Here is a 23,370-nt window from a genome sequence, read left to right on the forward strand (position 1 = left end):
ACTGTTTGGCTATAGCAGTAGGAGTGGAAATTTCCTTAGCACATGGAAACAGAGCCCCATCTCTTGTCACATGCAAGACATGCAGTATAGAGTCTTGCAAAGCACATGGTTTTAATCATTTGTTTGTTTTCCAGAACTGTAGGTGTATGTTACACAACAACAGAAAAAATACCAGCAGAGTCCTCCTACACTTTGAGCTCCATGTAGATTAGATGCTAGCTGCACTGAAGAGAGTAGCATTGAAGAAGCAACAAAGTAGTAAATCTTTTGTTAGCTGTTTTTTGTTTGGTTTCATTCATTCTTTTGCTTAGTTCATTTTCTTCTGTTGCTTAACTGCTCTGGTTGTGGATGACAAGCTTTTCATGTAAGTATTTTCAGTCAGTGCTAGGGATGGAGTGGTAGTGTTTGCCAGTGCCTTCCCTGTCCCCCAAGCCGTATGGATGTGGTGATGGTGCAAGGACACATGATGCTTAGTTACATGTAGATTCAGGTGTTTGTCTCTTCAGTTTCAGTCAGTTGATTCATTAGCTGTTCCCTATTTCTTTTAAGAACACAACAAAAGTGCTGATAGGCCTTATTTAGGGTTCTGTTCTAAATTGCTTCAATTTTAAATGCAGAAGTTGTTCAGTGTTCTGTCTTAGGTAGCAGCTGTGTATGAATTTACCTTCCTAATGCTCAGTGGTATAAGGAATTACTGTTTACTACATTTTATAGGTATCTTCTATGTACGTGAACTCCCTAATTATTTTGGCAAAGGTCACCCTGGGGTGAAAGCTTTTATTTTTACATCAAATATGATCTAAAGGGGTGTTTTATATCTACTGTTTGGTACACTAGTAATTGTGTGATTTAAGATTCACTTAGACTTCTAGGAAGCTGTCCTTAGTGACAGGAGTGTCCGAACTGTTAATTTGAGTTATACTTAAAGCTGTTGAAGTTCCAGCAGAATTTAAGATCATTGTTTTCAAGACTGTAATAGTGTCTTGAGATTTCTCTAGTTGGGCACCTAAAGTGAATGACAATATATGACAGCTTGGATGCATTCTTTCACTTAAAAACAGATTCCCAAATGGAAATTCATAGAATACTATGTTTATGCATTTATGCAACAAGAACTCAAGCTATTTATCGATAGCTACAGCATGACAAAACATCAACAAAATGAAATCAGTGCAATTTCTTTTTTCCATTTAACCAAAAGAGGAAGATACTGATGTTATCAAATGTTTGATTGCCATAAGTTGGCAATCATATTTGCATTAGCTGCTGTTAATTATGCTATCATGCAGTTACTTTTTAATGGTGAAAAAAATTATTAATGCTGAGAGACCATGCAGAGATTTTCAAAAGTGGTATACTGAATTATAGAGAGGTTGGAGTAAAAATCACAGGCTGAAGCTACTAAGAACACAAATAATTTTACAGTGTTTCAAGAGAAAATGAGTTTTATCATTTGACACTGGGCTTTCATGTGAGAACTGGCGAATGAAACTGAAAGGTTAACTATACAAAATGTATTAAATTGTAAAAGGAAACAACTCTCCACTGAAGAAAACTAAGCTGTAGTAATTAATATGCCACCAGTATTACAGATAGATGCCTTTCATAAATTTCTACCCTAGTAATAGAGAGATAATGTCTGATTTTATGCTTATCCTAATTTTGACAGTTGGTTCAGTGTTTCCCTGGGAATACTTGGTACATTTGAAGTGATTTGTCTTTGTCTCTCCTGGAGTCCCCTCTAGTTACCTGCCATTCTTTCTTGTGGGAGTGTGGTGTCCTAAAAGTTCCAGGTGTGTCATGAACTAGGTAAAGTTTGTGTGACTTTTATTCCCTTTCAGAATGGCCACCTCATACATGTCTGCCAAAGATGTTCATAATACAGATTTTTTTATTTTTTTATGTTAAAAAGTTCTCAGGAGCCTGTTAAGACTGAGGTTTGATTGTGCTACATTGCTGTAGACTCTTTTCTTGCTTAATTTCAGGTCCCTATAATTACTGAATAAGTAAAGAAGATTAAAAAAACAAAAGTCAAAGGAGTGCTGGATCGGGAGGGTCACGGCATCCAGTTGATCTGTGCACACACCACAAAGGTTTTCATATGTAGGGTAGAGTAAATGCATCATATCTAGGGAAAACTTACTATTTAGTTCTTCATAATTTCATAGAGATTGCAACTGGGATGTCTGCCTGGTTCAAGTGGAGGGTTTGAAGACTACTAAAACCAAATTAGACCATTGATATGGGAACTTTTGAGTATCTGGAAAGCGTTTCATTTGTTGATTACTCCCATAAATAACTAAAAATTCTCTATTCAAAAAGCTTGTCTTATGCAGAATAAAAAGGCATTATGTTCTGCAAAGATTAATTCTTGTTGGCTCTGATGGTGTATAAAAGGATTTAATATTAGGGAAAAGAGTACTGAATTGAGAAATCTGCAAAAGGAAAATCCCATCAGCCCAGCTCATCATAAATGCTGTTGAGCGATACAGGATGAGGATCAGCTTCTTCCAACAGCTGGCTCCAAACCATGAAGGGCTTTGACAGCAGACAGAAATGCAAAAACATCCTAGAGAAAAGTCTCTTGCAGGCTGAGGACCGGAGAATTTTGACACTGGTGAAGGGATAGCAAAGTTTACTTGGCTGTTCGAGACAGTTGTCATTGGAGCTTTATCTTCTTATCTGTTACTTTGTTTTACATAATGATATATCTTAGGATGTTGAAGCATGTAATACTAAATACATGGATATGGATATCAGGAATTGGCTAGTGCAACTGAAAAATTAAACAACAATTAAATAATAAATAAGGGAGTTTTATTCACATGTTTAAAAATGAGCCACTATAAAGAGTAAGTGCATCAAGTGTATTACATTGCTTATGAAATCTGTATTTAAAGTCCAGTTATGTGGTCTTTGAAAGCAGATAGCTGCAATGTTCATGGTCAAGTTATGAAAGAAGAAGGAAAATACATTTCTCAGTATAAAAATTAGTTAATGCAGGAGGTGGATGCGTTCTGGAGAAATATTTGGAATAAGTGGCCTCCGTTCTTTTGTCTTAGGCAAGAGGTTTTATTATACAAAAATGCTTGGTGTCTGCCCCCTGCTTAAGTATCTGTTGCATTTCCAACTTTACGTAGGGAGGGAAACGTGGAAATTGAATGATTAATACACAGCTACAGCACCTTTTTTGTTCAACATGCAGCAGTATCATGTAGTGACTTGTATTAATGATGTAACATTTTGTAGGCTCAGAACCTCTGATTTGGGATTTCTCTTTACTGGTAGAGGTGGTTTGTTAGAGAATTCTGATTTTTAGGCATCACTTTGTTTTAATAAAAACTGAAGTCAGCATGCTGAAGTGTGGTTTTGTATACAACATAAAGCAGTTTCAAATTTTCCCATCTTTTGCGTTTGCAATAGACTTACCTTTTCCTTACAAGTATTAATTTTCCAAAGCAGTGGTATTACCTCTTTCCACCATGCACACCCTTAGCTGTATGCACAATAGTTTAGAGCTGAAATGTTTACTACATTTTTCTGCCAGATAGACCAGTGCTTGTTCAAACAGATTGACTTGGCATTGGGCCCACAAGAACCACAAACCCAGATACTGGAGAAATAATGCTTTTGTGGAAGGGGACTTTGCAGAGACAATTCTGCCATAAACCCCATCCTTTTTATTGCATGTCTGTCTCTGTACCTTCACAGTCTCTTAAGTAGACTGGGCTCACCCCTAAGAGCTTATTTATACAAATTAACTGCCATAGCTACTGTAGGATATAATGTTCTGGAACACTTTTTCACATGCACACTCCAAATAAAGTAATTACTCAAAAGTAAAGTTTTAAAAATTACTTTTCTTCTAGGATACCTTCAGAGCCTAGAATGCCTTGCCCCAGGCTATGCCTGTGAGGTTTTTTCCATCCTTTGTATCAGTCCCTCCCTGGATGTGCCAGGTGATCAGTGGAAAGAAACTGGAGAGGATTTAGAAAAGAAACTAATACACGGAGGGAGGAAATGACATAACAATAGGAGAATGGAAAGAAGATTTTGGAGGGGGATAACATAATTTAGGAAGTTTTTTACCACCCTCTAACATAAAAGTGGATTGAGGCTAGCAGTGTAAACAGGTCCTTTCGAATAGATAAATAACAAACTGAGATAGAATGTCCATGGATATCTCTGATCTTTTGAGTCGGAGAGGATTAATTACAGCAAGTATCAGATTGCCTGTAAAGATACACCAGAAAAGCCAAACAATTGTGCTTGCTGGGTACGAGTATTCAAAATTTGCTATTGTTACTTTTTAACCAAGACCAGTCTGGTAAGGCACAAGAGCTGATTCTTGCTCTAGTGTCTCTACAGTAATTATTTCATCACTTCTCTTTTCCTTACTGACCAAGTTTCTTCCTGTGTCCTTTTGTTTTGGGGAAGGATGTTCCTATTTGTGCTGAGCATCTGCAGCAGCCTCTGGCATTATTACTTACTCTGAAATACTGGAATGGGTGAAGTACAGAAGGATTTATGGCTATTGAGTAGCCCGATATTTTAGTGCAAATTGCTAAAATTTAGAGTGAGATTAGATTTTGGTTTAAACATATAATGATTAAGATAATTGTTTATATTGGATCTAAAGTCAGTATGTTAATGTTTTCTTTGTATCTTTGTCACTTAGATGTGCAGTATGAGGAAGAACACATAGGTTCCTGTCTCCAGGATTATTTTTCAAATGACTTGAGGATTTCTTTCCCCAAATTTTCTTACTGGTTTAGCAATACTTCCAAGCATTTTTGTTGCTGTTCCAATGGACTCTTTATTTCTTTTTTTTTTTTAAATAAATTGATTACCTTGAGACTTTTCACAAATTCACATCCAGTTCTGTGAATACTTTCAGCAAAAAATCCCATCCAGATAACCACAAATGTGAAATAGTTAATTTTAGCTTTTCTAAAATGGAGCTGCAGTGGGTAAGAAGAAAGGAATGTATTAGAGACTTTCACTGTTTTAAATAAAAAACAGAGCAAAGATGATGGCTGCCTCCTTCCCCTTCCTCTCTCACTACTTCCCACAGTAAGCTGTCGTGCAGTCATGGAGGCACACTGAGCTGCGAGAAGTCAAGTTTAGTTTTTTTCTTTCCCTTTTCTAGAGGTAGAAAACGTTGGCTTCTTGTTTCTCTTGAGAATAGCCTGTTGGGCTCTGTAGAGTTTCTGGTTGAGAGTGTCTTATTCTTTTTAAAGTGATTGCTGGAAACTGGGAGATTATCCTGGGGAAGGATGTGTCTTTACTTACTGCCCTAAACATCTGCTGTTGGCCACTACCAATGGAGGATATGAGGTTAAATGGAGGATTGATCTGACCCAGTGTGGCTGTTTTTCTGTTCCTCTACAGATAAATAATTATTTTCTGGGCCACGAAGAAATAAGACACTGGTGTAAGGACAGTTGCACCATTGATAAAGACCCAGACTTCTGCTGTAAGTTTGGCACAAAAGATGTTTAATGAACATCTAACTGCTAGAGCCTGGGGACTCTCCCATTTGTGCTGTTACTGTTCTGTTTTTCCCCATACCCTTTTGTTCTGTAAAAGGTTCCAAAATCATCTTTGGGACATTCAATTCAATGTTTCTGCCTTCCTGCTTTTTTTCCTCCCCAGTTAGATATGATAAAAATAGAACAGTTTGTTTACCCCCACTTCACTGAAAAGAGCAAATAATACATTAAAATTTTGTGCTTGAAATGTATTAAAATATATTTATTAAGATATATTTATTAATTTCAACGAATACCCCTTCCAGAAGAAAGAAGCCTGTTTATTGCACAGATCTGTTTAGACAATACAGGTTTTTGGACCAATGCTATTTCTGATGTTCTTTTAGTTCAGGGAAGCAGTGATGAAATGAACATTGTATTTCCCAGCGGGCTTAAATCTTTCGAGGCAATGTGAAATGGACTTGAACATCTTTATTATTATTATTATTATTATTATTATTATTATTATTATTATTATTATTATTATTATTATTATTATTTTAAAGTGTCAGGGCAGATTGTGGCATACAAAGTAGGATGTAAAATAACACTTCAGGAAGTTTTTGTAATCTCGGACTGATTTCTTCCTGGTAAGATGGGTTTGGTTCTAATTAGTTGGCACATTTTATTGTTCAGAGTAGAAAGCTTTGAAGCAGTTAAAATGGAAATTGGCCTTTGGCAAGTGAAACTGGACCTTGTTCCTACATGAGGAAAAAAGCTTTGTTACTGATCACTGGTTGTTGAGTCCTCTCTCTAGTGCTCGTTTTAAAAACTAAAAGTGTTTTCTTCTGTTTATTGGGTATGCTTGTCCCCCTCCCTAGTATACTTATTACAGACATTTTTGTTGCTAAATTCTCATCAGGCATATAGAACTTTAAGAAATTTTGGGTAATGATTTGAATTGCTGCTTCTACACTCTATGTGGGCCTCAGAAATGCATTTACTTCATTATTGTAATTTTGACATTTTCAGCCTGTGGCACCCCAAATACCTAATGCTTCTATTACTGAATACCTTGTGAAAAATACATTAGCAGTGGTCCAGAGCATATTTGTGATGGGGGCAAAATGTTAGGCGTAACTTGCTAGGAAAAAGCCAACATGACACTACAGTTTTTTAAAAACTCAGATATTGCAGGTAAGCTTAAGGTTGGGTTTTTTGTGCTGTATACGATCATGTGCGATAGCTGCACAGAAAGATAAACTAGTTGAAGATACAGCAAGAAAAATGAAAATTACAGATTTTTCAAATGTGACAAATAGACATCTTTTGTAATTGTTTTCACTGTGTATCCTTAGGTTGTAAGGTAAAACAGTTTTCAAACTAAATCATGTTTCTAGGCCATTTTAATTGAGGTTAGCTGTGCATCTTGAAGAATACTGATATGAGCACCAGGTTTGATAATAAATTTCCTAACATTCATGTATTTTAATCCAACATTGGCATTTATTTAGAAACCTTGAAATTCATGTCAGGAGAACAAGATCAATACCAGGCTGATCATAGCATATTTGTTTTAGACTTGTGAAACAAGTGATCTCTATGATCTCTAGATACGCTACATCAATACCGCATAGATTCTGATGTAAAAAGTAATTTACCTTAAAAATGGTTTCACAAGATGAACATTAGAAGTTCCATAAAAGCAAATGAACAGAAGACATAAATAATGTTCGTAAAAATATTGCACTGACAAAGGCATCCTCAAGAAGGTCACTTTTGAGTTTATGTTTCAGTTCACGCTGCATAGCACCACTTCTACAATAATGTAGCTTCTCTTCTGATATACTGTATAGAATTCGGGGGTTTTTTTGCTAAGTCAAGGCTATATTTACTGTTTTTAACAAGAGGGAAGTCATGAGCACTCATCAGTAGAAAGTGGGACTATGAAAATGGTTTATATGGCTTCTTTGGCTACTTTGTGCTGAAATAAACAGATGCCAAAATAAACAGTCTTGCAGTAGAGTATTTTGAGTCAAAATTAGAAGCATTACATGAGAGGACAAAATGATCCCACCATATGAATTACATGGTCACTTCTGGTACAGAAGTTTGCTGGGCATTTTAAGTGGGTAATAAGAAATGCTAGAATATGCAACATCAGAAGCCATTTTAAATTTTGCTGCTGCTGACATGGTACTGATACTGCACAAAGCAGGGGAGGTGAGCATTTTGGCATGTGTGTGTGCATTGGTGTAGCATGTGTATATTTATGAAACAAATACAGGATTAGAAAGTCAAAGTATAATAAAGCTACAGCTTTATTAAACTGATTTCTAAGTGCTAAGATTTGGACAAAGATGAGAAAATATGAAGAACAATGGTAAAGAGCTGACATTTTCAAGTTTTATGCTGAAATGACTCCTTTGAAACACTAGATGTGAATAAGCATCGATGTCTTTCAAATAAACAAAGGCAAAGTCCCCCTCCCCATTTTTTGGTCTATAAGCAAGATAAAATACAGTATTAAAGATGCAAAGTTTTTCAGTATTTTGTCCATTCCTCTGTAGGCATACATAGCCACTCTTAAAGGCAGCATTATTGAAAGATTTCACAAAGGAATGGAGGACTAGAAGAAACCTCCTACAGGAGCAAGTCTGGTTTCTTACCACAACACAATCTTTCTTAAGTTTATTCAGGTCTCTCCTAAAATGGCTAGATACCTGTTACCCTTTATCTCCTGTTTGGAAAGCTTTCCAGAATTGGGTTTGGTTTTCCCAATTCCTAGTTGAAGTTTGTTCAGGTACAGCTTTTACTCAGCTGTTCTTATGCTAGCATTATTTTGTAGCTTAGGCTTTATCCCTATCCCTGTAGTTTATCCCTTTTTCCTCTTTGTTACCACCACTAAGGAATTTAGATAGCACCCTTTCCACAGGAGGGAGAAGGCTACAGCCTGTCTGTCAGGGTAACTGAACAAGCACAAGGTATGGGCAACCAGCGCCGTATTATCCAAACAAAATCATATTGCTCATTAGTTAGGTAATAGCCCAAACACCCTTGGGTGATGGGATCATTTCAGGAAGACAGCCTGTTCTTTCTACATTTTGTGATTTTTAATTTTAAGAAATTATTTATTTAAGCGTTTTGTGCTTTTTATTTATTTATATGTATGTAATGGGCACATTTCAATTCCCTCTAGCTATCTGCTTGAGCTAGCCGATTTTAAGTTTGCTACAGTTTATTCGCAGTAATCTAATTACAAAACCAGTGTAGTTCAAGAAAGACTTTGTATTCTGTTCCATACTTCACATACTGGTGGATGAAAGCAATACCTACATTGCCTTGCATTCTGTGCATGTAATTTTTCCATAAGTGTTTATCAGTCAAAAATTCAGTGGTTCAGAGAGACATGTAAACTGTCAAGACCAACATTTTGGACCTACACTTTTTTTGCATTTCAAAGAGCATGTAGTATTCAGTGACTTTTATTTGTTTCTTTCCTTGTCTTTGGTGGAAGGAGATCTCCTGTATCTTCACATTTTTGTTTTTCATGGCTATATCACTTTGGCACCCTGTGGTGGTTCTACAATCATCTGGTAAAAAACAGATTTACTCTCTCTTACAAACCGCTTTACTCTGCTTAGTTTTTTCTGTCTGATCTCCCAGTTCATATATGTATTTTTCCCTTGGTTACACAGCTTTGCAGTCTGCACTGTTGAATTTCTTCCCATTCTCATTAATCACATCAATGAATTGAATCAACAATAAAACACTCATATATTTAAAGAATGGGGCATAGTTTATTTTTGTGACAGCGTGTTCATTTTGCTAATTACAATATTCTTTTAGGTTTTATATGCAAATACAGTTGCATGGAGTAGTGACTGCCACAAATTACTTCGATTCCTAACTTTTTTGTTTTTTCTTTTTTACTGGGAAAGGGAAGAAATATCAAGTTGAGTCCATGTTGCCTTGATACAAAGGGAGGATACTTGCTACTGGGATAATTTTTCTCTGTTTTTCATGGTTTTGGAGTGGATCATCTGCCCGAACAGAAGCTGAGCCAAGTCCTCAGCTAGCAAAGTCAGTGTTAGTCAAGGTGGTATCTAGCCTGCTTCAGTCATATGCGTTCCTTGGATGTTTCAGCATTGTTCTACACTATCACCATAAAAATGTGGTGGCAGTTTCCAGACAACCTGAACTTACAAAGCCTGTTCTGTTGTGGTGAATGAATATGTGAAGAAATGTTGAGACTAATGTAATGCTAAAGATTTAAAAATAAATGTAGGTGGTAGAGATAATAGCATTAGTAAAATCGCACACCACACTCACGCAGCTACTGGATTCTTGTTCAGAAATGTCTCTGGAGGATTCGTCAGCAGGAGCACCTGCGTATGTTGGTCGTCCTACTCATTCCTGCTTTTCCCATTGTCTTTTCCGTTGGGTTGTGTTGTATCAAGGGGCTGCCAGATAGAGTTGGAAAGTTGACCCAACTGAAAAATAACTGGGTTTTTTTCCCTTGCATCATTTGAAACACTGATCGCTTCTCTCCTGTGGTTTACAACACACCCCCACAAGCACTTGCAGTGGCACAGCTGAAGAGGCAGGCAGGAGAAGAAGGGAGGACCCAAGGAAGCCTAACCTGGTAGTCCTGTACATTTTCACCACGTTAGGGCTTTAGGTTTTGCTTGTTCTGGTGACCTCAGTACTGTCCGTGGGGTTTTTTTATTCCTGTCATCCTTGTTTGGAATTTTTATGTGGACTGGCTGGCTGAGATAACTAGATGCTTGAATTGTTGTCACTGGTGTGTTAGGGGCATTAGCTGTCATTTCTGTTGGACCCTGGCAATGCTGTGCCTTATGGGCTTGCTCTTCTACTGCTTAATCCCAGTGAAAGTGGGAGTTGGTTGAGAGAAGTTGCAAACCAAAATGATTACTTTGGTTGAGGAAGAGGACTTGGAAGTTTTTCCCTTACTGAGAGTCTGTGCTTTCTGACTGAGGCAGTCACAGACCAGAAGATTTTATGAGTCCACAGGTCAGTCTGGATCCCTGACCACAGTAGTGAGTGTAGGTGGTTCATAATTCATGCAATGCATTTATCTTTCCAACACTCCTTTTTTTTTTTTTTTTTAAGAAGTATTGTGTTCTTTTTTTTCTTCTCCCCTTCCCCCAAATTAAGGTGCAGAGATTAAATAATTTATCAACTGCACACAGAAATCTGAGATTTAGCTGGGAACTGAGTCTATAACTTTTAAGTCTCTGGCTGTCAGCCTTCCCTTTGGACTGTTATTTGTAATGCCTGTAGTTGGAGACACTCCTTTCACTTTGTCTCCAGGAGGGTAATTGCCCTTTGATGCAGTAATCAATGAAATTATCATTCCTCTGTAGTCAGCTGATCAGATGGTGCTTTTCTGACGTTATTTTTAGAAATAACCGAATACACAATCAAGGAGTTTACTTCATGTACTCCCATCCAGACAGGTGAGATCACACTGACCTTTGAGATCACACTGTGTACAGGTTTGTTATAGTGGATGCAATTCAAATTGCTGAAGAGGGTGAATAGAGCTGTGTGTGACTTCTATGGGCTTTCTTAGTTTTTTTTTTCACTTCCACTGTACTTCAGAATTCTAGGTGAAAAGGCCTCTGCACTTCTGTTTATATGTTTCAGATGTGAACTATAAAGATGCTGGTGATAAAACTTCCAAAGGTTGTAGTAGTACCATGACACTACAACGTTAATGTTAAGGCAACATCTAAATCTGTTGGTTTTCATGGAATGCTGCAAAGATTTTGCCCAGCTATTTGTGGTCTGAATGGATTCAGTTTAAGAATGCTCCCATAAATATGTAGGGTAATACTTCTTTTTGCATTTAGTATGTTAAAATAATTGGATAGAGGGTCCTAGGGACTGACTTTTCTGCATCATTTACTCTTACACAAATTATTAACAGTAAAACAACTGTAGCTCGGATGTGTAGCTGCTGCAATTCACTGAAATCTTTTGAATGAAAACTGGGATGGATTTGGTGCTTTTTGTTTGCTTTTTTTAGCATGTATCATGCTAAACAGCTCTTGGTGTAATATAATTTGTAGTGTTCAGTATTGTTCATCAGTGGGGTCTAAAGACATTACCATCTCTGGAACTCAAATTTTCTTGCAGTTTCACAAAGGTTTTTTCTTTTGTGTAACGATGATTCTGCTTCTCCATTTGGGAACAACTGTACCTTTTTGGGTCTGTCCATATTCAGTAAGCAAAATAGTTGCCTGCTTCTACATCTTTCTTTGAAACAAATGGGTTATAAGTGCTTGAGTATTCTGGACAGGATTTAAACTTGAATTTTATGTTGTGTTGTTGAAAGTTTTGCCTAGTGATAAAATGTGTGAAAGATATTTGAGAGATATGAAATTTATTTTGCTCAGCATAGCATTGAGAAAGTTCCTATGGTTGGTAGTGCAATTGATTAAATTATCCAGGAAAACTGAAATTAAATTCCATTTTTAATATTCTGCCTGGGGAAGTGATATTGCTTGTTTTTCAGCAGTGTCTGAACATACAATAGGCTGAAACTGTTTTAATCTTCTTTAATAATTTAACATAGGAAGAAGATACTGTGTAAATAGTTTCATTTTAGATGGTGCTGGGTATATGTGATGATGGTCACCAGCAAAAGAGGGAAGATGTATTTTGTGGACAAGGGGACAGAATAGGTTGTATGGATGGGGTTGGGAGCAACTGCCAAGTAATTTATTAATTACAGAAATAAAGTTAACTAACATAGTGGTGTTATAATTACAGAAAGTTTCCAGGGCAAAAGTTTACCAGAGAACAATCCAGTATTTCACATTTAATTTTTCTCTTCTGTTTTAGGCTCTGGATGTTGACCGAACTGTTCTCTATAAAATGAAGAAATCTGTCAAAGCCATAAACATATCTGGTCTGGGTAAGTACATAATAATTCCTTGTAGTTTATATTGATGAAACTGGAGGATTTAACAGTCTGTTTTACTGAACAAAAAGAGTTATATGGGTTACTCTGAGCAGAGAAAAATGTACATTTTAAATAGTAGTCTTGAACTAGGTGCTTAATCATGAGCTCAGTAAGGATGAAATTTTGTGAGGTAGCTGAACCTACCTAGCTTGAACGCACCTACCAAGCGAGGAAGCCACGCTCTCCTCTTTCTACCAGATCTTGGCTACCTGCTCCTTCTGCCACCCCTGGTGCTTGGCAGATCCCGATTTTTAGCACATATAAAGCTGCATATACAGTGAAATCAATTTAACTGGGATTAGATGAGCATCTGAAATGGTAAGGCATATGTATCATTGAGAGCTGAGGGCATGGGAGGGTGAAATTACTCTCTGGCAGCAATAAGCTACATTGGCTCTACTGCTTTGTGAAACTCACCCTTCCTGGTGGCTTCTAGTTATGTATGTTGAGAACTTCATGACAAGAGAGAGCTGATGAGCTGCAATTTTTATTGTCATGATGCACAAAGTCAGATATTTCACTTACAATGTAAAAATACAAAGAACTATTGCTGCACACGTTTTTATATGGTACCAATCTCATGGAGTTTTGTGTGTTTATCTTCTTTGAAAAAATAACTGAAGCTTTTGTTTTTGTGGATCGGCAGAATTTTGTGAATAAGAAACAGCATTCTGTTGGCTTTTGTTCTTGCTTTGCAGTTCATAGAAATTATAGCTAACAAAACCTGTATTATATGCAAAATAGGTAGACCTGGCGACCTTGGAGAGCCACCAGTATCTGACAGAACTTGTGGGCATGTTGGTGTTTAGATATAAGGTTATAACAAGAACTGCTGTTGTGGTATAATTCTTATCAGCTGATTGAAAGGAAGTTCCTTCTTGCCTAGTGTAATGAAGATGTTATCTTTAGATCGTGAAGTGTCCAGTTTAAGATTCATCTGGAGTTGTGTTACCTGTTACATATTTACTTGGCACCCTTTCTTCTGTTTTTTGGTGGTGTTTTGTCTTTTTTTTTTTAAATTTTTGAGTGCTTGACTATGCCTCATAATCAGTGTGCTTGTTAGAGCGTTGTAGCAAATCACTACATTTTTTGCATAAAATCAGTACCTTGCCTAATTTTTAAATTCATGCTGCCCAATCTTGACAATAAAGGTTTGGAGGCATTTCTTTTCTTCCAGCAGAAATATCACTAACTCAGCCACTTGCCAGCCCTTGGGGTTTCTTTTGACAAAGCAAAAACTATGGCCCTGCACTCATAAGAACACAGTTACTGGATTTTGAATATAGGTTCCCTGAGTATTGAGTATACGTGTTTTGGCTTTCTTTTTTCATGTGTGAATTTAGAAAGATTACATACTGACTCCGATTTGTACATAATTTAGTTTCTTACTTTAAAAAAGCCTCTAAACTCTCAAACAAACCTGGCTCAGATTTCTTTTTTTTGTTTGTTTGGTTTTTTTTAGATTCCAAACCCTTCGTTTGTAGAGAAACTTTTAAAATCCATCAGGAAGAAACCATAGGGCAGGGAGAATATTTTGGAGGGTTCCATGGAAAAAATACAGTTTTCTGTTCTTCAGAAGCACTTGTGGAATACCAGCTCAGCTAATAGTATTGCTGCGATAACTACTATCAGCATTCTGAGAAGTGTCTCAGAACTGCTGTTGAGCTGCTGGTTTGTTGGCTTTGTTTAATCTGATGCATAGATCCAGAAGAGTGGTCCCTAGGATGCTGGGGAATAGAAAACTCTTGGGGGTACTGTATGGAATAGAAAGCTCTTGTTTCCTAAGGTAAAAAGTCAGTATGGTTCAGCTGCTGATTGCACATCTAACTACAACAATTAATGGTAGCAGCCTTTTCACCTTCTTTTCATGCAGTGGCAGCTTTCTCTTTTTGCAATATGAATTGTGTCCTGACTTCCACCCTCACCTGGGTTCAAATGTGCTAAGTTGGATGCAGAAAGCAGTAAGAATACAGAAAGCAGTATGGAAATATTTCACGTTACTGGGTAGCTGTGTGAGCTAGAGGAGTTGCAACTGCCACATCCCGTGTTTTGCTGTTTGTGCCAGTTGGTTCAAAGTTTGTTCGGGTGTGTGTGTCACACGTAGTTGAACATCCTTACATCATCTTACAGCTCAAGTAGCAAAAAGTTTCGTAAGTGCTCAGCCCCTGCTGTTGATGCTGTGGAAAAGTAAGTAGAGTTCAGTGCTAGGATTTAGTTTGCATACAGTTTGCATATAGCCATTCAGTTTAAAAAATAATTTTTACAGGCTGCAAATTCAAGCACTCAGAGTAGAAACTTATTAATGCTGTTTGTGTGACTTCAGTTCTGCATGTACATTATGACAGTGTAATTACATGATATTATACCACTACTCCACAGAGTTTTAGTCATATATTGGCAGTTCGAGGAAATTTGTAGCTACTTGAGAAATAAAGTTCTTGAATAGCTGTCCAAATAGGTAGGTGAACAGACAGGCTTTTTGTTAAGTTGGAGTGTGCTAGGTTTATTGAACAGGTTGTATAACTAATTCATAGAAATTTGGAGAAAGGGCATTACATCAAGAATCCTTTGGATATTAAATGTGTTGACATGTACAAATGGACTTGAAATGAAACTGGGTTATTGCTTGTTTGAACAGATTAATCCTCTCTAAATAATCTTCAGGGTTTATGCTGATCTCATTATAATGACCAAGAAAGAGTCTTTGTTCTTACTAATGCATAATTTGTTTCCTAGGTTGTGGTTTTTTCCCTTACTTCCTTTGAAGTGTTAGAAATTGGCCACAGCTAGAATAAGAAATAGGTGGCATTAACTTCCTCAGGTGCCAACTTGGTGTGCTTTGTCCATGTGCTCAAACTTGACATGGTCACTAAGCTTGGGTTCAGAAAGACTTTTTGTTTTATTCCACAGATCAATTTGACAGGGACTTTTAATGCCTGCCTACACAAGCAAGTAATCTGCTGTCCTAGGAGTGAATCAGTAGGTCAAAGTAGTTAAGACTGAGGCCCCTCAGATTTCCTTTATATTTGAATCAGGGGAACTTGCTTTAGGCCTAGATTTCATCTCATTCCCTGGGCTGAATAACCCCCCAACACGTGCAGCTCAAAGCCTTCTGAAGGGCAGAAGTGTTAGGCTGGGTGACTTGCGCTGGTGCAGCCCACACTGTGATTCAGAACCTGCTGTCTCCGTTAAGCGCTGGACCACTTCTGGGGCAGAGCAGCTGGTTTCGTTGTGTCGGAAGGGAATCTACTTGTTGTGAACCAAAACTGCTTTGAGAACTGGCCTGTTGTAAATGCAGACTGCTGGGACTTGCTTCAAATCTCCACTGCTGCTCTGAATCAGGGAGCTAACATAGATACAGGTTTTGCCAGCATCTGTAGTGTAGTTTGTAGTCCCATTTCCTAAGATGACCTGAGAGTCTTATTTGATCTATTCTATTGCCTTCTATTGTAAGATCCAGGACTCTGCCAACACACTTTGTCTCTTCTGTTTCTTTGTTCAGCACACAGTTAAAATTAGAGAGTGTTAATAAAAGACTCTAAAAGTTCATTACAGGAGTTGGGAATAGTTATGCGTTCTCCAGTTTGGTGCAGAAATATTGTGGGTCTTTCTAGAGTGGATATCTGTCAGATGATTGTCTTGTCTTGACGACACATTGTCCTTTGTACAGCATGTGGGTAGATACATGTAAACTAGAATTAGTGAGATATGTCATATTTCTGGCATATCAATGTTAAAATATAAATAAGAAATGTTTATCAGGTAAACATTTGTATCAAGAGATCTTCTGAAAAGTATTTTTAATAAAAAAAATCAATTGTAATTTCAATAACCTTCTATCTACTGATTATATTTTCATGTTTTGCTCTTTTTGAAGCTCATGTGGAAAATGAAGAACAGTATACGCAAGCACTGGAGAAATTTGGAGGCAACTGTGTTTGCAGGGACGACCCAGATTTGGGAACAGCGTTTTTAAAATTTTCTGTGTTTACAAAGGAATTAACTGCACTCTTCAAAAATTTGGTAAGAATTACTTAAGAAAAACATGTTGAAATTTTAAGGCCATTACAAAGGCTGTGTTTCTGAATTAGTAGCTCTTCATGTTAAAGACAATTGGGTTTTTAGTAACCACAGTTCTTAAAAAATTAAAAAATTCCCAGCTTGGAAAAATGCCTCATGCCCTAGCTTTTCCCCTGGCAAAACTCAAAAAAACCAAAAACCAAACCAAAAGAAAAACAAAAAACAAACCACCACAAAACCCAAACAAACCCAACAAAAAACCCCTTTTCCAACAATTCTCATGTCTAAAAGCTTCCCACAATAAAGTAGTTATAACATATATTATAAAACACCCATATCAATTTGCCTTAAAATTGTGAAACCATCAAAACCCAACTTGGTTTACTCTGTGCTCATGTTGCTTTTACTTCACTTTTTCCCACTTTCCATTTGTATTTATAAAGGGAGATTTTAGTGTCCCCGGAAGAGAGAGTCTCTTGCTTCTCAGGGAAGAGAGTCAGGAAAACAAAATCAAACATAATGCTATAATGGCAGTAGTGCCCACTGGGGACCAATCCTGCAACTGAAGCCAGTAAGGCTTAAAAGCATTCTTCAGTGAGCCAAATGGGATGGAGCCAAATGGAAGAACGGGAGTTTTAATTATGAATGGAGAATTTTCAGCCTCAATTTCACATTAATCAGAGGGCACAAGGAGAGCAGATTCTGATGACATCCCACTAGCTAGAGCTTTCCCATGTCTGAGTCCCAAATTTACTTGAAACCATAGAACCCTTACACCAGGGTCTAGGAAGGGGAGATGACCCAAATTTCTACAAGCATTTAAAAGTCTGTGCCTGCTGAAATCAGTGGGATGGAGACACTTCAAATGCTCTTGTGAGTCTAGACCAAATGTTTGTAGTTTGCAGCCAGCTGGTCATAATCAGTTCTTTGGGGAATGTTTCCAGCTGGTGGGATTTAGGGCAGTCCTATTCACTCCCTGATAGTGTCCTCTCTTTTTACCTAATTGTGATATTGATGAGAGGAAATCTAGCCCTGAATATATCTATCCACAGTGAAATGTATTTCATACTGGTCATATTGATTTGAATATCTCTGGGTGTACAAATACTATATGAGTTTATGTATCAGAAGAGGCATTCTTATTGAGTGTGAGTCAGTCAGTTATCCTGAGTCTCCCATACAGAGGTAGACTGCTCATATGGAAGGGGAAATAGAATGGGTCTTCTAATTGATACCTTCTGTTGACTAAAAAACCCTCTACTATCATATATTAATTGCAATATGGTGACTTCATTAGGTAAATGGATCTGGGAAATGTGATGTTTAGGTGCTTTTAAAAAGCAATCTACTAAAAGCTGCACCCCCTCTCCAGAAAAACCTTTTAATGTATTATATTTCAAGAAGACTTTTAAAAGCTAAAAAATGTCGCTGTTTTACAAAAAAGCTTAGCTATTTGTTCTCTTAAAAACAGTAGTTACTACCTTTGCAAAATGTTTCTGACAAGAATAACTTTCTTACACAAACTGGAAAGGAAAATAAAATCAAAATAAATATGTATAGGAAGTGGGATGCATGTTTTTATTACCTTCTCTTATCCACGTAAACATTTTGTGTATCTTGTCCAAGGAATATTTCTAAATCTTTTTACTGTGTACTGCTTTTTCACTAGTATCTATGTAGTTTTAATTCAGTTTGTATGTATAAGAGGATATGTCATGAGATAGTACCTAAGTCTTTAGTTTTTTTCAGTTTGTGATTCTGATTTTCTCTATTTTTGAAGCAAATAATAATTTTTCATGAACATGAATGTAAATTTTTATTTTTTTTACACATTGCAATAGCACAGGCACCTTCTCTCTTCTTTAATACCGTCTGGTGAAGGACAGGTCTCTGTAAGGTTCTGCTCTTTCCTAATATGCTTCATATTGTTGAAGTTTGAAGTTTTTTGTTTTCTCCTGACTAGCAAAGGAAAACTGAAGAAATAGAGGAACCTAATGGTCCTTGAATTTGGTGTCTCTCAAGGAAACTAGTTTCCTCCGGAAAGAAATATATATGACAAAAAGACGGAAACTTCATTATTGCTTGAAAATACTATTTTGTAAACAAGAATTCTGATTGTAAAAGAATTCTAATTGTAAAAGAATTATAAAACAAAATAATAGTTTTATGTAATTTTGCCTATTAGAAGTTAATACTCCTGGAATAAATTGTTGGTAACTGGTCACTTTGAAAATCTGTTTGTAAGGTCACTGATGGAGGTCTAGTTTTCTAAGAGGTTACAAGGGTATTGACTAGTCTAAAAAGTCCTATACAGTAGCTGGAAATAATTTGAGGTGCTATTTTTTATAGTCATAGCCATATGTGAAACAAGCTCCGTGCGTTCGCACAGTGTGGTAAAGTATCCAACTCTGAAGGATTTAAGCATGTTGGCAGTAAAAACATTCCTCTCCTCTGGTGTTTCCTTGTACCATCCAACATACCTTGGCTGCAAATAGTTTCATCAAAAATGTAGCCAGGACTATACAACCTTCTGCTCTTAAAAAAACATTCTGAAAGGTATTCTTTTTAAATAGACTCATGCCTGGATTTTCATAGGGCACTGAATTTCCACAGAAGATTTTAGCTGAAATGAGTGGGGAATGTGCAAGGAAGTGAGAGGACATGTTCAGACTGGAACAGATGCCAAAGCTATTAACACTGGCAAAGCTTTAAGGCTACTGTCAAGTTTTGCTCTGTCATATATTTTGCTTTTGTTTCTAGAAGCTGATGTGTTCTGTCAGATCTTGGCCTGGGTGGCATTTAGAGCTGTAGCTCTCAAGTGCTTCTGCAAAAAGATTTTCCTTAAACTTGTATTTAGTAAGGTAAAGGAAAGGCATTCTAAAGTTGTTCTACTTTAACAGGGGTTTTAGGTTCTTGTTTTCTCTAATATTTGTAAAGGTTTCCCAAAAGACTTTGATGTTTTCATGGATATATCAAGGTGTCAATGCTTTAAAATATTTTATTAACAGCTGAAGTTTTTTTCTTGGAATCCAATTATTCAACTGTAAACTACTCAAATTAAAGTTCAGGTCTTGGGTTTTTTTATATGTGTTTTGCTATGCTTCTTTTATGTGTGCACTTTTTTGTGCATATTTTATGCACTATTTAAAAGTGAATAAATAAAAATAGTTAAACTTTGAAGAACCTTGGTTCTTCACATTTGAAATTATTTGTAAAACACATCTTTAAGAGAAGAAATAAATTGACATGTACTGTATATCAGGTCCTTGTAACTACTCACTGTAGCCTTTCTAACATGGTTGCATTGTTTGGATCAGTTTGATATACTGTGCATTTTTTTTTTCTCTTCCCATAGCTGCAATATCAAGCTACAAATTTTTCTTCGACTTCTTCGGAATTAGAAATGTTTTTAAGATTGAGCAATCAGTATGTCTTTTTTGGTACTCAACTATCAGAAAATACTATAAGCATTTTCAGAGGTAACACGGTACCTTTTGGGGCATGTACAGTATTGCCTCTTGATGGTAATCTTGGTGCTAATTCCTGACTGAATGGTAGCACCCACAGTTCCCAGGTGAGTTAGGTGTGTATGGCACTTGATTATAGTGTTAATTACTCTGTCTTCCTAATAAATTTAGCACCAAGTGATAAAGGTGAGAGTCTTAATATGAAAAATGTTAGGAAAAGGAAAGGCTCATTGCAACATGTTTGCACTTTAAATATTTTTTCCTTTAAATCCTATTCTTAGATTGCTACACCAAGAAATAAAATCCGTAGTTGCCTGTCATCTTTGTCAGCACTCCTTGAAAAGGGATTTGAATCTGTGAAGATGAAGTAGCTATTTAACAAATTCCATTTTCTGTATTTGCTATTCTTCTATATACTCTTGTAATTCCTTTATCATTTATTTAAATTTAAAGCTAATGAAACATGCTGGATTGAGAGAACTGGAATCTGATATTTCCACTCCATGGAAGGTAGCTGGGAGGAAGAGATTCTATGTGAGAAGTTTTTCTATTAATAATCCTTGAATTTTTAGCCAGGAGAAGTGGAAGAACAGTGATAATATTTTTCTGACCATATGCTCCTGTTTTACTTCAATTTTTAAATGTAAGAAGAAAGGAGATTTGCTTAAATATAAAAGATAACAAATAACAAAACTGAAGGAAATATCTTTTCTGTATTATACAATGAACTTAAGAAATTTATGCCCAGAATTTTCTTTCCAGGGTAATAGTTCAGACTAAGGTTTTAAAAAAATGTTTGGTGCCTGAACCTTCACAAGCATGTTTTGTTTAGAAGGACTCAACTTAGTTAAGTATGTAAAAAAAGCTACAGATACACATATTTGAGGTTGAAGTATTGTATGTGAAGCTTAATGATTTAAGTTGTGCTGTTTGTGATTTTCACTGATACACTTGAGGAAAGACTGGCTTAATGGTGAGAGGAAAAAAAAATAACAGTGCTGTTTGATTTACACTTGTAAAGATATAAACCCAGATGTAATAATTCCTCCTTAGTGGCATGGATTCAGCTCCACCTGGAATCTTATCTTTATTTCTTTGCCAAAAAGGTATTGATCCAGCTGGAGGAAATTCAGAGGACAGTAAAAAAATGATCAGGGTTTGAATAGGTTGATTTATGAAGAAAGCTTAGAAGAATTGGAAATGTATGGTTTGCCTCACAGATAACTGTGATTGTGGAAGAGGAAAATAATAAATTGCATATAAATGGGATCTCACTGTGAAAATATTAGATGAAGTGTCCCAGAGAAAGCGATAGAAGCTTACTACTTAGGTGTTTTAACCTAGATTAGAAAATGTGCGATTGGGAATTCTCTTCCACTGGCAAGGAAGATGGGCTGGAATAACCTCAAGACTCTTTCTTCCTTTGCTTTTAAAGTTCTTCACTTTATGCTTTTAAGAATACCTTTAAAAACATATTTCCTGTCATCTTGCGCTTCCTAATAGAGACACTCCCAGCCTGTAGTTTGTGTATCGGTGGTAGTAGAAGGGCTGTTTCCAAGTAGTACACGGTGGTAACACTTGGTATCTTGTGCGAAGGCATTTTTCTAGCCAGCTGAGCCAGCAGCTCCGTGTGGGCACTTAGGGGTGTTCAGCTCCTGCTTCGCTGCAGTCACTTTTCCTATGGCATACGTGGGCGGTGGGTGATGTGCCACCTCAGCCACCCGCCTGGTGGGACACAGCTTGGGCTATGGGACACACCACTGCTCTGCAGGTGGGGCAGGGGGTGAGGACAGCAGAAAGGCAGTGTTGTGTACTTGTGCGCGGGAGGGAGGCATGCTGCAAAGATGAAAGTTTGTGCTAGAAGTCTTTATGTTACATGATTTTCTGAAGTCTTGGGTTTAGATGCTGAAAGCTTAAAGTTCAGACAAACAGTGTCTCATCTATAGCAGATGTTCTGATTTCCACTTGCTCCCTGCTGTGTTGGTCTTGTCCTACTAAAGCTCGCATCATTGGGAAAAATCTTGGAAAGTATTAAATCCAATAGTACTTGCCATTAAAAAATGAAAATAACTTAGACAATGATTTGTCAGCAAGCAGTACTACTGTCACTTGTGCACACCCGAGTTCACTGGTGATTGAGAAGCCCACAGCCAAGTACACAGACTACATCTAGAATTTACTAATGGTAATAGGAGTCATATCATACAGTGTTCAACTGCTGGAATTTTAGTTTAAATTGAAAATGTTTTAAGGTCTGCTCTGTTTATCAGTGTGTTAAGAAAAGTATTTAACTTCTGAAGTAGTGAAGAGGCTTTTTTTTTTTTTTTTTTGCTTGGATTTAGAAAACAAAACCTATTGAAGTACTGCAGGCACCAGCATCCAAAGCTGTTCTGGAAGAGACTCATTAAAGTAATCAGGAGGGCTGGCAAATTAAGAACTTCAGTGTTTAGCCATAGGCTCTTAGACTACTTGAAAATATTTTTTCTTCTTCACAAATGTTGGCTTGCCTGTTGCCTCTGCCATCGCTTCTGGCAGCTACATGTTTGTTTATTTTTACGTTCTCCCTCCTGCCATTTCTTCTTCTCCTCTGAGCGTTCTCCAACTTAGGAAGTTTTAATTTATTACCGTGTCTCTGTCATCTTATCTTGTTGGAAGCTGTCAGGGAAAAACTGCAAGTCTGCCAAAGCAGCAGTGTTGGAAGTGGAAACCAGGTCAGCTATTATTTTTTTTCTTTCTCTTTTTTTAAAACACATGGAACTTGCTAGTGTTCCTCTGGCACAGGATTTTAATTTCTGTGAAGCTTTCCTGCATCTTTGTGCATGTTTCTTTTTAAAGAATATTTTAAAACATAAAATAGTCAAAATGTAGAGGCAGTTGTATACATTTTAGCTCCCTATATACACACAGAGTAGGAGCTGCAGCATATTAATGCTTCTCTGTGTGCTGCAAATGGGTCTATATTTTTAGATACTTCAGCTTAAGCTTCTCAAGAAAGAGGGGAAAAACATGTAAGATCTTTCTTCTGTGTATTGCTTGCTGATTTATAAATACGAGCAAGTATGAATCATCTAACTAGATTAATAATGACAAGTTTATGCATTATGGATGTTCACATTTGTTGGAAATAAAATAGGAGCATAGAGAATACAACAGACTGATAGTAATATACAGGCAATAGCACACAAAAGGCATTAATTTGAATTGGCAAATATTCTCCAAACTTTTAAGAAGAATGTTGGTGTTTTTCACCTATCCTTTTTTTGAAGTTGCTTTGGACTTCAGGCCCCATGACTTGAAATTCTAAGAAACATCCAGAACTGTTTTGGAGGCTGATTGATGTTTACATGAATATGTCTGGGATAATACTTCAGGGTCTGACATTTTTTCTTTTCCAACTTAAGGAAAAAACAATTGTCTTGAG

General features: G+C 36.8%; 1 protein-coding gene across 3 annotated transcripts in view; it reads left to right on the plus strand.

The window, feature by feature from the left end:
* ASAP2 (ArfGAP with SH3 domain, ankyrin repeat and PH domain 2) overlaps positions 1-23,370 on the plus strand; it is a 93,064-nt gene that overhangs the window by 11,086 nt on the left and 58,608 nt on the right. For all 3 annotated transcript variants that reach the window (XM_074820021.1, XM_074820022.1, XM_074820020.1), the window contains exons 2-3: positions 12,342-12,414; positions 16,340-16,485. In XM_074820021.1, coding sequence (XP_074676122.1) covers positions 12,342-12,414; positions 16,340-16,485 — 219 coding nt within the window. The remainder of the gene's footprint in view (positions 1-12,341; positions 12,415-16,339; positions 16,486-23,370) is intronic.

Source organism: Strix aluco, chromosome 3, assembly GCF_031877795.1.
Source record: "Strix aluco isolate bStrAlu1 chromosome 3, bStrAlu1.hap1, whole genome shotgun sequence".
Taxonomy (NCBI): Eukaryota; Metazoa; Chordata; class Aves; order Strigiformes; family Strigidae; genus Strix; species Strix aluco.